This window comes from Thalassophryne amazonica, chromosome 7 (genome assembly GCF_902500255.1).
Source record: "Thalassophryne amazonica chromosome 7, fThaAma1.1, whole genome shotgun sequence".
NCBI lineage: Eukaryota > Metazoa > Chordata > Actinopteri > Batrachoidiformes > Batrachoididae > Thalassophryne > Thalassophryne amazonica.
This window is the reverse complement of record NC_047109.1, coordinates 91,076,440-91,088,258: the sequence shown is the minus strand read 5'-3', so window position 1 is coordinate 91,088,258 and position 11,819 is coordinate 91,076,440. Positions and strand designations below refer to the sequence as shown.

At 41.3% G+C, this 11,819-nt stretch overlaps 1 protein-coding gene across 1 annotated transcript; it reads right to left on the bottom strand.

The window, feature by feature from the left end:
- Nucleotides 1-68: 68 nt before the first annotated feature.
- On the bottom strand, nucleotides 69-11,819 carry tnxba (tenascin XBa). The gene is made up of 15 exons (XM_034175038.1): nucleotides 11,678-11,819; nucleotides 7,277-9,074; nucleotides 7,018-7,149; nucleotides 5,651-6,904; nucleotides 5,348-5,470; nucleotides 5,093-5,236; nucleotides 4,883-5,002; nucleotides 3,530-3,685; nucleotides 3,319-3,431; nucleotides 3,103-3,235; nucleotides 2,871-3,022; nucleotides 2,703-2,799; nucleotides 2,449-2,610; nucleotides 659-822; nucleotides 69-555 (listed from the first exon to the last, which is right to left on the bottom strand). The coding sequence occupies exons 2-15, from the start codon at nucleotides 8,949-8,951 to the stop codon at nucleotides 457-459; spliced, it is 4,524 nt and encodes a 1,507-aa protein (XP_034030929.1). The 5' UTR covers nucleotides 8,952-9,074; nucleotides 11,678-11,819; the 3' UTR covers nucleotides 69-456.

Below are 11,819 nucleotides of genomic sequence, written 5' to 3'. Positions count from 1 at the left end.
ACCTCACCCGTCATCTTGACAATTCTGGCATTGGCTTATCTTTCACAGACAGGGAATACAGCAAATGGAAGATTTGGATGGTTTCATTTACTTTTACAAAACAAAACAATTACACTTCAGCCACATTTATTTTCCAATCAAATGAGACAGTGCATATTAAAGTACAGTAGTAGTGGGTTGGCAAACCTTGGTGGTGCACAAAGATACAAACAAAACTGTGAGATGAAGGTTTATGCGAAATAGTACACATGTATAAAAGTTACAATAAAATGTTTTTTCTGTTGGTAACTTTCCCCTAGAACCAGCAGATGATGCACAACAATAAAACAGAAAAAAAAAAATCTTGGTGCTTTTAACATCGTTTCTAATTTAGTTAGAAAGTCACACAGAGTCACTTATTCTTGATTGCTTTTTTGGTTTTTTGGGGGTTTTTTGGCTGGGAACTGCGTCATATCCTCAGCCATGAGTTGCTGGAGAGAACCTGGATGGTCTGAATTTCATCTCAGTGAAGGGAATGGAGGAATCTTTTCCTTTCCAGTCTATCCAAACCACTCCCTGTGTGATCAAAAACAAAAATAATTGCAATAATCAGAGATAAAATGCTTTAAATTCCATTAGGACTGACTAAGATAATGCATATGACAAGTTGTATGAGTACCAGGTTATCGCTGTTGGTGCCATAAAGACCATTGAGGTTAGTCTTGTAGCAGTTCTTGTACCACCAGCCTCCCATATAGGCCCTGGAACAGTGGATCCCCAAAGGATCAGGGTCCTTGTCCCGAGTTGAGAATGGACGCCCATTATGGTACCTCATAGAGTCACCTGACAGAAAAATACAGAGACAAGAGAAGAAGCATTTGTAAAAGAGAGTGCCAAAGAGTGGTGGCTGTACTCAAATGTTTTCAATCTGGTGTGAGGGTTGGCAAGCAGACCCTCATCTGTGGCCTGCAGATACCAGGACAAGGTGTAAGCATGGACGTCTAGTGGGTATTGAGGAGCAAGGGCATGGACGGATTTATAGTTGGGGAGGTGAATTTTATGGGCAATGTGGGACGTAACAGGAAGCCAGTGAAGGTGAATGAGGGCTGGGAGTGATGTGCTGTGAGGGTTTGGTACAAGCAGCTGAATTGCACATATGGAACTTGTCCAGGGTTATGCATGGTAGCTCATTCAGAACACCCACTGCCTCAATCCATACGGGAGGTGATGAAAGCATGGGTGAGGATGTCTGCCACAGAATCAGAAAGTGAGGGCTTGAACAAGTCACGACTGCCTGGTGCAGGAGTGTTCTCTGAATGTTCCATCCATAGATTTTCTCAGGGAAAAGCCAATAGCGACACCAGCTACACTGACTCTGAAAATCTGCTTATTCCAACACATTTTTTTATATTGCTGCTGTTTAATCTTTCAATTTCCTGAAAATGTTTAGATTTGTACAAAAAAAAAAAGACAAGTGAATTCTGTGTAGATTACTCAAAAGCACCATTGCCACTTTTCTTTAAAAAAAAATCCAGAACCCAGAGTAGTAATGTAGTGTGATGGATGCAGTGATGCAGTGTTGCACTGCAACACAGCACCATTGCATGATCCCAGACATGACTTAATCTGACCTGACACATGTGACTTATATTACAATGCTGATCGCGGCAGTAGAGGCAGGGTGGGCTAATTTTTAGTGGGGACGTTCGGGCCGAACCTAAAAATCGGTCTACCTTTTGCATCTGTGCATATGTCATTTCGGACCACAGCAGCACCTCTGAGACAGTTTCTTCACCCAAAGCAATCACATGGATTAATGGGATTATTAACCATCAAATGATAAAGGTAAAACCTCTTAAATCATTCTAAAGTCAGTTTTAAGTAGAAACAAGGTCATTTTAAGCAGAAACGAGGTGAAAATCCTTGATACTTTGAGATGTCCAAAGTGCAATGAACGCATCAGCGTTTGTTTAGCCGCGGTGCTCCCGATTGCTTCCTCCGTCTTTTCTGATGAAATAATGCTGAATTTCTGTGGAAATGCTTGTTGTACAAAAGCTTCAGATATCTGTCGCTCAGACAGATGATGACTGAGTGCAGTTTGAAGCAGAAACGAGGTGTTAATCCGTGAACCGCATCATCGGGTGGGACCGATTTTTAGGGGGACTGTTCGGTCTGCGACACCGGCCTGACTATTGTAGACACACAACAGACAGAAACTAACATGTATGATTTTAGAGTATACAAACATTTACTCACTTTACCACCAAAAAAATTGTTAGCAGACTGAAAGTTAGCGGAACTAAATTTAGCAGAAGCTAACTGGTCCACTTATTGTTTTCAAAGTTATCTGAAAAGGTAATCCACTAACCAAAAAGTTATCTTCGCTAATTAGCGGTTAGTGGATTAGTGGAACTGTGCCCACAACTGGTATTGCACATTTTCAGCTTTTATCCAGTTCCAACATTATACCTGCTGTTCCTGTGTACCCAGACACCATAAGAGCATAATGTCTGTCCTCTGATTCAACTGAGAAGTTGGCGTAGTGAGCATAAGCAGTGTCATTTCCGTCTTGCATATCCACCCTCAGACTCACGGGGCCAGCACTGGTCAGGTTGTGCAGAAGCTCATTTCCTGGTGGTGATACAAAGGAAGATTGCACAGTTTAAACTGAATCCTGAATGCATATTTCACGTGATGAGGCCATGGGTGACGTCTAAATGTACCGAGCCAGAATTCTTCACTTAGATTTCCAAAGCCAGTGCTGTAATCGCTCCATGTTCTGTAAAAATCTGTCTTTCCATTCATCCTCCTCTGGAGCACCTAGAAAACACAGAGCAGATTGTTACCTCCTGTCAAGAGATATACATTCAGTTAGTGTGAGTTTTTCTCACCGTCCAGCCGCCACCATCTGTCTCCATGTCACAGTAGACTCTGACTGATGGCCCTTCTTTTCCTTGAGGGTAGATATCCACCTCTCCTGACTGCAATGCTCCATTCAGAAGCTCTTGAGAGCACTCAGTAGGATAGGGGAAGCGTACTTTCCCTGAGGGATGGAGAAAGATTTACTCCAGATGAAAGGGAGTTAATAAACATCAGGGCCATCACGGTGCAAAGTCCATTTACCTGTGATGAATTCTGTGGTGACAATAGATGTGTAGCGTCCATCTTTCTCACCTTCCACCAAAACATTATAGGCTGACATGGGCAACAACCCCGTCAGCGTATATTCTGTGACTGTAGTGTCCACAATGACTTCCTGTAATATACACAAAAATAACAATTCTGTAAATACTAGGGGCTTATTCTGAAAGCACAATGCACTGAAAGGACACTGTTCACCTTTGTCTCCCCTCCTGCTACCCAGTAGATCAGTCTATAGCTGTGATACACCACAGTGGATGTTCTCCAAGTTATCACTGCAGAGCGAGAACTCACCTCTCTGGCTTTAACCACTGAAGGACAAACAATATAAATATTGTATTTTATTGACTGAAGCTCTGCACAGTTGCAGCATTACATATCTGCATAGAACTCTTCTCTTTCAGCTCACCATAGGCAGTAGAAAATGTAGTTTGAATGGCAGTACTCTGAAGGCTGTCTTTCTGGCTCATGACTTTGACTGTGTAGAGGGTTCCTCTCTGCAGTCCTCTCAGCTGGTGCTCCACTGAGTTCCCGTGCAGCATTACTGTCACCGTCACATTTGGAGCTGTTACAGGAAGGAACAATCTTAATATGGAACTTAGTCATGGCAAATTAATTTTGTTTCTTGTCTGATTAGAGAGTTGAACAAAGGATCATCTGGTCAGAAGCCTGTCTCTCTCTAATGTCCAGGCTCCCACCTCCCCACAAGCATTTGTCTTAGTCAGTATGAGTTGGTCATAGTTCCTCTATCCATATATTTTCCACGGCTTATGATGAGGGCTTTCATCCATGCAGCATCAATGCTTGCATGAAGTGGGTGTTGGGTAGGGTTGTGGAAACTAGTGACTTGGGTGCTTTTGAAAAGGTTTACTGACTTTGAATTTGCAGGCGATGCTGTGATTTTTGCAGAATCAATGGATACTGATTTCAGCACTTGAGAAACTGAGTGAGGAATCACAGTGTCTGGGTTTGCGATTGTTCTGATCAAGACTAAGATCCAAGATTTTAATGACTTCCTGGACTTGCCCATCAGAAGCATATCTGTATGTGGTGAAGTGTTGAACTTGTAGAGGCATTCAGTCTTCAGTAACATTCATATCTCTGGGTTGTCAGCCTTTGAGATCAAGAGATGCTTGGGAAGAGCTTATGGAGTCATGAGGTCACTGGACAGTGGTGTTTGGCAATGCTGATATCTTATACGAAGGTCCAAGTCTTTAGGGTCCTGGTGCTAACTATTATTATTTTATGGTTGTGAGACTTGGACATGAACCAATGACCTAAGCATTGTGATGATGGAGTATCAGCTTTGAGGACCCCAGTGGGTCCTCAAAAAGAAGGCCAAGACGACATCCATGCGTCACCTGGCTGCGGCATATAGACGGTTACTTTCAAGATGTTGGGATGAACCAGTTGTCTGCTTGAGTAGTTGCCATCCTGGAACCAATGCGATTCAGTGCTGTCCTCCAAAGAGAGAGGCACACAGGAGATTCAAACCACCCTGGCAGGCTTCTTTCATGAAAGAGCAGTAGTTGTACCAAAGAACCAATTTCTGTTACTGGAGTCAAGACACAAAGGTCTCTAACTTGACCTGCTACTGGCACCTGATCTTATGCCCATCCTTGTCATCCTTGACTGACCCCAAAGATAAAAGCCCTCATCATGTGCTCCTCTGTGAACACCCCACCCAGCCTTGACTCTACTCCAGGCTACCTTGCTATAACCTACAGTATTTAGTAAAGTAAAGATATTTTGCAACACTCACTCTTAGAAGACTCATAGGTGATGATAAAGCGGTCAACTTTTCCCAAACTGGGCGTCCATTGCACCACTGCTCTGGTATCTGTTGCATTGATGACCTGAAGCTGTGTTGGAGGGGCAGGAACTGCAGGAATCAAGAGAAACTGTTTTCAGACAGCATGTCAACAGACCCAAAGCTTGCAGATACAGTAATGATGAGAATTAACGTGTGCACCTGTGGTAATCGTGGAAGTGAGGACATCACTTTGGGATCTGCCGTGTGTCGTGACAACACTGATTATGTAGGAAGACCCAGAAGACAATTTGGACAACACCACATAAGACTGTTCAGAATCCACAGTCACAGATCCGGTTTCTCCTGGTTGGACAGATCACAATTATGGGTACCTGTACTGCCCGATACGCTTGTTATAGATTAAGCAATAGAGTTTTTAGTTGAGGAGTAATGAGCAGGCAACTTTTGACAGACCTGTGGCAGAGTGGGTGTATGTGACCATGAAACCTGTGAATGTGGTCTTTGGTTTGGACCAGGACACACTGATTGATGATTCTGTTACATTGCTAAAAATCATTTCTGTGGCTGGCTCTGGACCTGGTTGGAGAAAGCCAACAAAAGAATAAATGTTGTTTGAAAATTTTTGTCCATATTTTGTTATTTAGATGCCCGTAAAAACACTGCAAAGAGAAAAGGTGGTTTCGATGCAGCAGTGCTTAATGCACAGATAGTGCCACTCATAAACCATTCATGAAATATTTGATAAATTACATTTACCTGTAGTTGCAGTCACTCTGTGAATTTTGGATCTCCTGGCAGAAGCAGTCCCATATATGTACAGGACATAACGTGTGTGTGACCGAAGGTTGCTGAACTCCACAGAACGAACGTTGCCAGGTACAACCATGGAGATTCTCTTGCTTTCAGCTCTGCCTCTGGATTCAACTGATTTAGCAGAAGAGATGGTTACATTGGTGCCCTCACCCTGCAGCTGGACCTCTGTTGTGTTTTTTATTGATGAGGCAATGGTTCCATCAAGTGCCTCCTCTTCAAACTCTTCGTGATCTTCATCGCCCTCTGTTGCTGGCTCTCTTCTGATCACAGTGAAGCTTTTGAACATGCCTTGTGGCGCTAACCATGTGACAGTGAAGCTGTAGGAAGAGATATTCACTACCTTCACAGATCCTAATCCAGATGTTCCCATCCTCCTGGTTGTGACCCCAGAAACAGGACCAGCTGTTTTGTTCTGCAGAGCTCTAGCTTCATCTGAAGATGCTGCAACAGTTGCATTTATTATATACTGACTCTTCTGTGTAATCTTCCCCTTTCCTGCCTTAAGAGCATCAGATTGTGTTGTCTTTGTAACATTTATATTATCTACTTTGACCTTTTTAATGTGTTTGTGTCCTGACAACTGAGTAAAATTCTTCTCAACCAATGTGGACTGCTCCATGGCACCTGCCTCTGTTCTTGTTTTGTTTGCCACCTCAGCTTTGGAAAGAATGGTTCCAATTTTAGATGTTCCTTCAGATTTCCTCACTTTGCTCAAGCTTACATTACTTTGAGGCTGGTCTCTGAGTTGTTCAGATTTAGGGAAGATTTTCCCTGTGGGTCCATCTTTAACAGTGATGTCAAGCTTAAGGTCAGTTTTTGAGAGGACCTTCTTAGAGACGATAGTTTTAGCTTTGCGTAATTCCTCTTGTTTTCTTCTGTCATGCTTCAACATAACTTGACCAACAGTTGGTTTACTGGACTTTGTTTTACTTGAAGAGCCTTTCCTAGTTACTTTTTTAGCAGATGTTTCTTGATTTGTTAATATTTTAAGAAGGTTGGTTCTCGTATTCGTGGCTTCTTTGGGTTTGGTATCAACGTCTTTAGATTCAGTCACTTTCTTCTGGTCCTTCTTTTGGAAGAGGGTTTGTTCTACTTTTGTGACTTTTGCCTGTGTGCTGTCCTTGATGGCACTGCTGTGTTTTTTCACCTGCAAGCTCACCGTCTCCACTGTTACCTTGACCTTCCCTTTGGCAGCTTCTAATGTTTCAGAATTTAGGAACAAACAATGGATGTTAGTACAAACTAAATAACTTTATGCATCCACTGTACTACCATATCAAAATAAAGAAAAACAGTGAACTTAAACTTACTTTTATTGCACTCGACTCCATGTGCACACTTACTGCAGTCTGGACCCACAAATCCCTGATGACAGACACATTTGCCTTTCTCACATTGCCCATTACCACTACACTCATTTGGACAACTTACAGAACATGGACCTGGACAGAGAGAAAATGCTACAGAATGATTAAATCAACATATTTGGTTAGTTGGACCGAAGTATTACATTCTGATTAACGGAGAACAAGAAATATATATAGCATAGGGTTAACATAAAAAGCATACATTTCTCTTTCATTGAGGACATCTCCCTTTCCAGCCGAGTCACACGATCTTTCAGTGCAGCCATCTCAGCCTCACAGTCCCCCCCGCAGCCACCAGGCAGCAGGCTGATTTTATGTGTCATCACAAGCGGTGAGCCAGGCTTCAGCTTCAGCTCCTGCTCCTTGGTCTGGCTTGAGTCACAGCCTTCACTAATGACCACATTGATTGGTTGCTGAGGTTTTTCTTTGGTGGCTTTAGCACTGGCAGTGGTTGTAGGAGATTTGGTTGCTGATGTCTGATTGCCCGAGGCTGTGGCCTTGTCTTTGTCAGCAGCAGTACTGTTAGATGAAGCAGCCTTTATTGGTGTTGACACTCCAGTCTGAGTGACTGAGAGGGCAGGCTTGTCTTTGGCTTTCTTTACGTCACTACTTGAGGGGGGTTTGACTAAAACAGTCTCACTGATTGAGGCTGTGTGCTTGCTTTTGGTGGGTTTTGCACCACTGGCAGACTTTGGGGATGTTGACTGAACATTTTGAATGATGGTGGGGGCAGAAGGAGATTTTGTTAAAACTGTTTGATTGACTGAGGGTTGGAGTTTATCCTTAGTGGTTTTGACACTGCTGGCTGAAGCAGGTTTTGAGGAAGTTGTCTGAACACTTGGAACTACAGTGGGGGCAGGCTGGTCTTTGACAGTCATTCTCTCATTACTTGAATGAGATTTTGTTGAAACTGTTTGATTGACTGAGGTTTGTATGTTTCCTTTGGATGTTTTAGTGCTATTGGCTGAAGTGGACTTTGCAGATGCTGGCTGAATAGTTGATGTGTCAGGGGAGGTAGGCTTGTCTTTTCCCTCTTTATTTAAAGGGGATTTAATTGACACAGTCTGATTTACTGAAGGCTGGAGTATGTCTTTGGTGGTTTTGACATTGTTGATGGCAGCAGACATCGTGGATGCTAACTGAGTATTTGGTGCTTCATTAGGTGTAGACTTGTCTTTTCCATCTTTGCTGGAAGGGGATTTAATTGAAACAGTTTGATTGACTGAAGGTTGGGTTTTGTCTTTGGTTTTAGCATTGCTAGTGGAAGCAGTCTTTGGGGATGTGGCTTGAACATTTGGACTCTTGCTGGTGGTAGGCATGTCTTTGACCGTCTTTCCCTTAACCCTTGAAAGAGACTTCATCAAAACCATTTGATTCAGTGAGGGTTGGGTTTTGTCTTTGGTTTTAGCACCACTAGCTGAAGTAGACATTGTAGAAGTTGACTCAACATTTGGAGCTGCTGTTGGGGCAGGTTTGTCTTTTTTATCCTTTACTTCATTGGCTGGAGGATGTTTAGTTAGATCAGTCTGGTTGACTGAGAGCTTGTCTCTGTTGCTTACAGCAGGACTGGTAGGCTTTACAGATGCTGTAGGAGTTGTATATCTTCCAGTGGGGCTGGGCTTACTTTTGATAGTCACTGTAGAATTCACTGTTGGAGGCTTTTGGTTGGTTGCTAGACCCTGAAGTACTGTGTTCGGCTTTAGGGAGAGACTAACAGCCTGTTTGGCAAGTACCACAGTGGTCTTTGGTGTTGAAAGGGTTGATACAGTTTTGGGTTTGATCATGTCACTTCCTGTGACATTTCTCTTCTCATTGGTTGTGGTTTGAAAGGAGGGAAATGGGGTAAGAAGTAAAAGAAGTCCAAGTGTAAACAACATTTTGAGCCAGCAAATGATCAGCACCAGGTGGAGATGGAGTGGCCTTTGGAAGATCTGTGTGTATGACGCTGTAAAATTCTGAACTCTTTTCTCAATAGTTTTGGGTATTTGGCTAGGTATTTCCTAGAAAACAAACAAACAGATAGTTGGATGTTATGCAGCAATTTAAAACTTCATTAATACCAAGTTAGGTACAATACTGTAACAGAAGTCACTGAAGGTCTACACTGGTGCCATACAGGGTTTACTGACTTGCTCAACCTGGACCTGACATTGTTTTCTGAGAAGCAAGTGCAAGTATGTAAATTGTATGATTTCTTTCTTGAACACAAGACCTCTTGCTCACAAGACAAATGCTCTCTCAGGTTAGTCAAAGAGAAGTTCAAACTTACCAAGCTTGTAGGAAAATATTTTAACCATATATCTACACCAGAAGTCACTAATATCTATCCTTCACTTACACAATAGTGGCCTCAGTAGCCATCAGGATCTTTCAATGAGCAACAAGATTTCACAGGTATCTTGATAGGCCTCTCTGTCTATATTTTATGATATGTTGTGGTCATTTTGTATGTTAACAGGTAACAACCTGCCCCAAAATGGAAGGTTCTCTGGAATTCACCTGTAACTATCAGAACCCAAAATATCAGAACTGAATATGCTCTGGTTTATAGCAAGCTCCCTTCAGAAATGTATTGAGTAATGACTGATTCCATTAATCCTATACCTGCCCTGCTAATTGCAGGGAAAAGGAGAATTTTATCTACATTTGTTATTCTATAACCCAGATTGAACCTTACAGGGGTAAGCCGGTCACTATGGTTTTCACTGAAGAGACAATTCACAAAGAATTTATGTATTTTAAAAAGGCACTACCTATAGGAACAAGAGATGGAATGCATCTGATTGGCTGATCGTTTTCATGTGACACCCCCTCTGCTGTCTGATTCATTAACTATAACCCTAACCCCAACCCCAACAACAATTCTTCTCCCCTTGTACACAAACATTTGTGGTAGCTCTACCTCATACCTGTAGAATTCATGTTTTCAAATATGTATCTCGTACCTGTTGCGACTTTGTTTTAAAAATATAGAGGGCTGTCATTTCACTGCCATATCCCCTTTTAGATTTTAGCCTTTAAAACATTCTCAATACATATTTTTAAAGTTTCATTGTTAGCTGTTGGTTAGGAAAATATACATTATACACAGTAAATTGTGCATAGCAAAATTTACTCTGCTGGGATAACATTTGGTCCCAGTCCAAATATGACTTAAATATGCACTATCACAGTGCTAAATCAACTCTATCACAGTGTAAAATCAACTCTTATTGGAGTAGAAACACTTAATTTAACAAGACGGTAGAGCTGATTTCACTATAATAGAGTGTACATTTCTAAACTTTACAGGATGCCTTTTTAGTGATGTTAAAGTGTAAGTCCAGTGTATCAAAGGTTCAATTCAATGACTCAACAGACTCACAGAAAACTACATTTGGTGATTATGAGCAGGAAGGAAGAGTGTGACTTGAGAGGAAACTCTCGACTCTGCTGGAGAGGTTACACCGCGAGCTGACAGAGCTTTACTGTCTAGCACTCTGAGACACTACGCCTTTATACAGAAGGTTACATAAACATTTCCACCCCCTTCTCACAAAATCCCTGAAAGAAATATGTCAAGGACTGGCTTCTAATCATTACAAAAGCAAGAAAATTGGCAACTGTAAGCACATTAGAACACTGTTCATTTATAATGCTATGTTGGAGTACATTTTACTGTTTCGCTAACTGGCTTCAGTTCTGTTTGATTATCTAAACACAAATAATGCATGTTTATGAGTGTAATGGTAAGAATATTTGCATGAGATGAAAGCTGGGTTGTACCATTCAATGAGCCTGGAAACATTCATTATTTGTTTTATATGACACCTAAATAGATCATTGTTATTTGATATTTTTTCAGTTCACTCTACCAAGCAGGTGAGCTGTTGACACACCCGTGAGCTTAGCAAGAGCCGCTGAGGACCAAAGCAGAGTCTGCTGAACCACGCTTCTGTTTTCCTCCATCTAGTGAAAAATTGTGATATGAATTTTTCCAATTGTTCAGTCTTCTGACAGTGCTTCTACAGCTACAGAACACTACATAACCTTCTAATCAGATTTTGGCTGGCTGGAATAATCTTACTTGTATCAACTGGGGTTGTACAATATAACAAAATAAATGGTACCAAAATGCTCAATAAATGGAACCAAACTGCATGAAAAATGATATTAGCTAAACAATGGACTAATTTTCTATACAGAGGACAAATAATTAGAACCATGTGACATGCAACCCACCAAACAAATGACATGGATCTATTTAGGTGTTACATAATAGCCATTATTTACTTAAAAAAAAATGTAATCTATCACAATATTCCTAGCTTGACAAATGACTGAAGGTCAGTCTAACTAATGTAAATTGTAGTGATTATAACATCACAGAATGCCTGATTGAAAAATGCACGCACACATATATGCAAAAAGTAGTGCAGGTTTATAACATCTTAAAGAATATAATAAAGAACCATTTACTTATTGCCATTTATTTATTCACAACCTTGAGAATGCAATCAGCCATGCATTAAAAAGGTAATACAGTACACATATGACTACCCTGATACCAGGATTAGTTATTATTATAAATACAAATATTGTATGAAAAAAGACAACAACTTACCGGTATTCTGTTCTTATGTCTTTCTTGGTATTGCTCCCATTATCTGATCAGACAAGCTGAAAAAAAGCTTGCTGGAAGTGAACCTGAAGGAATGAGGGGAGAGAAAAGGACCACTACTAGAAAGGAAGAGAGTGATAAAGTC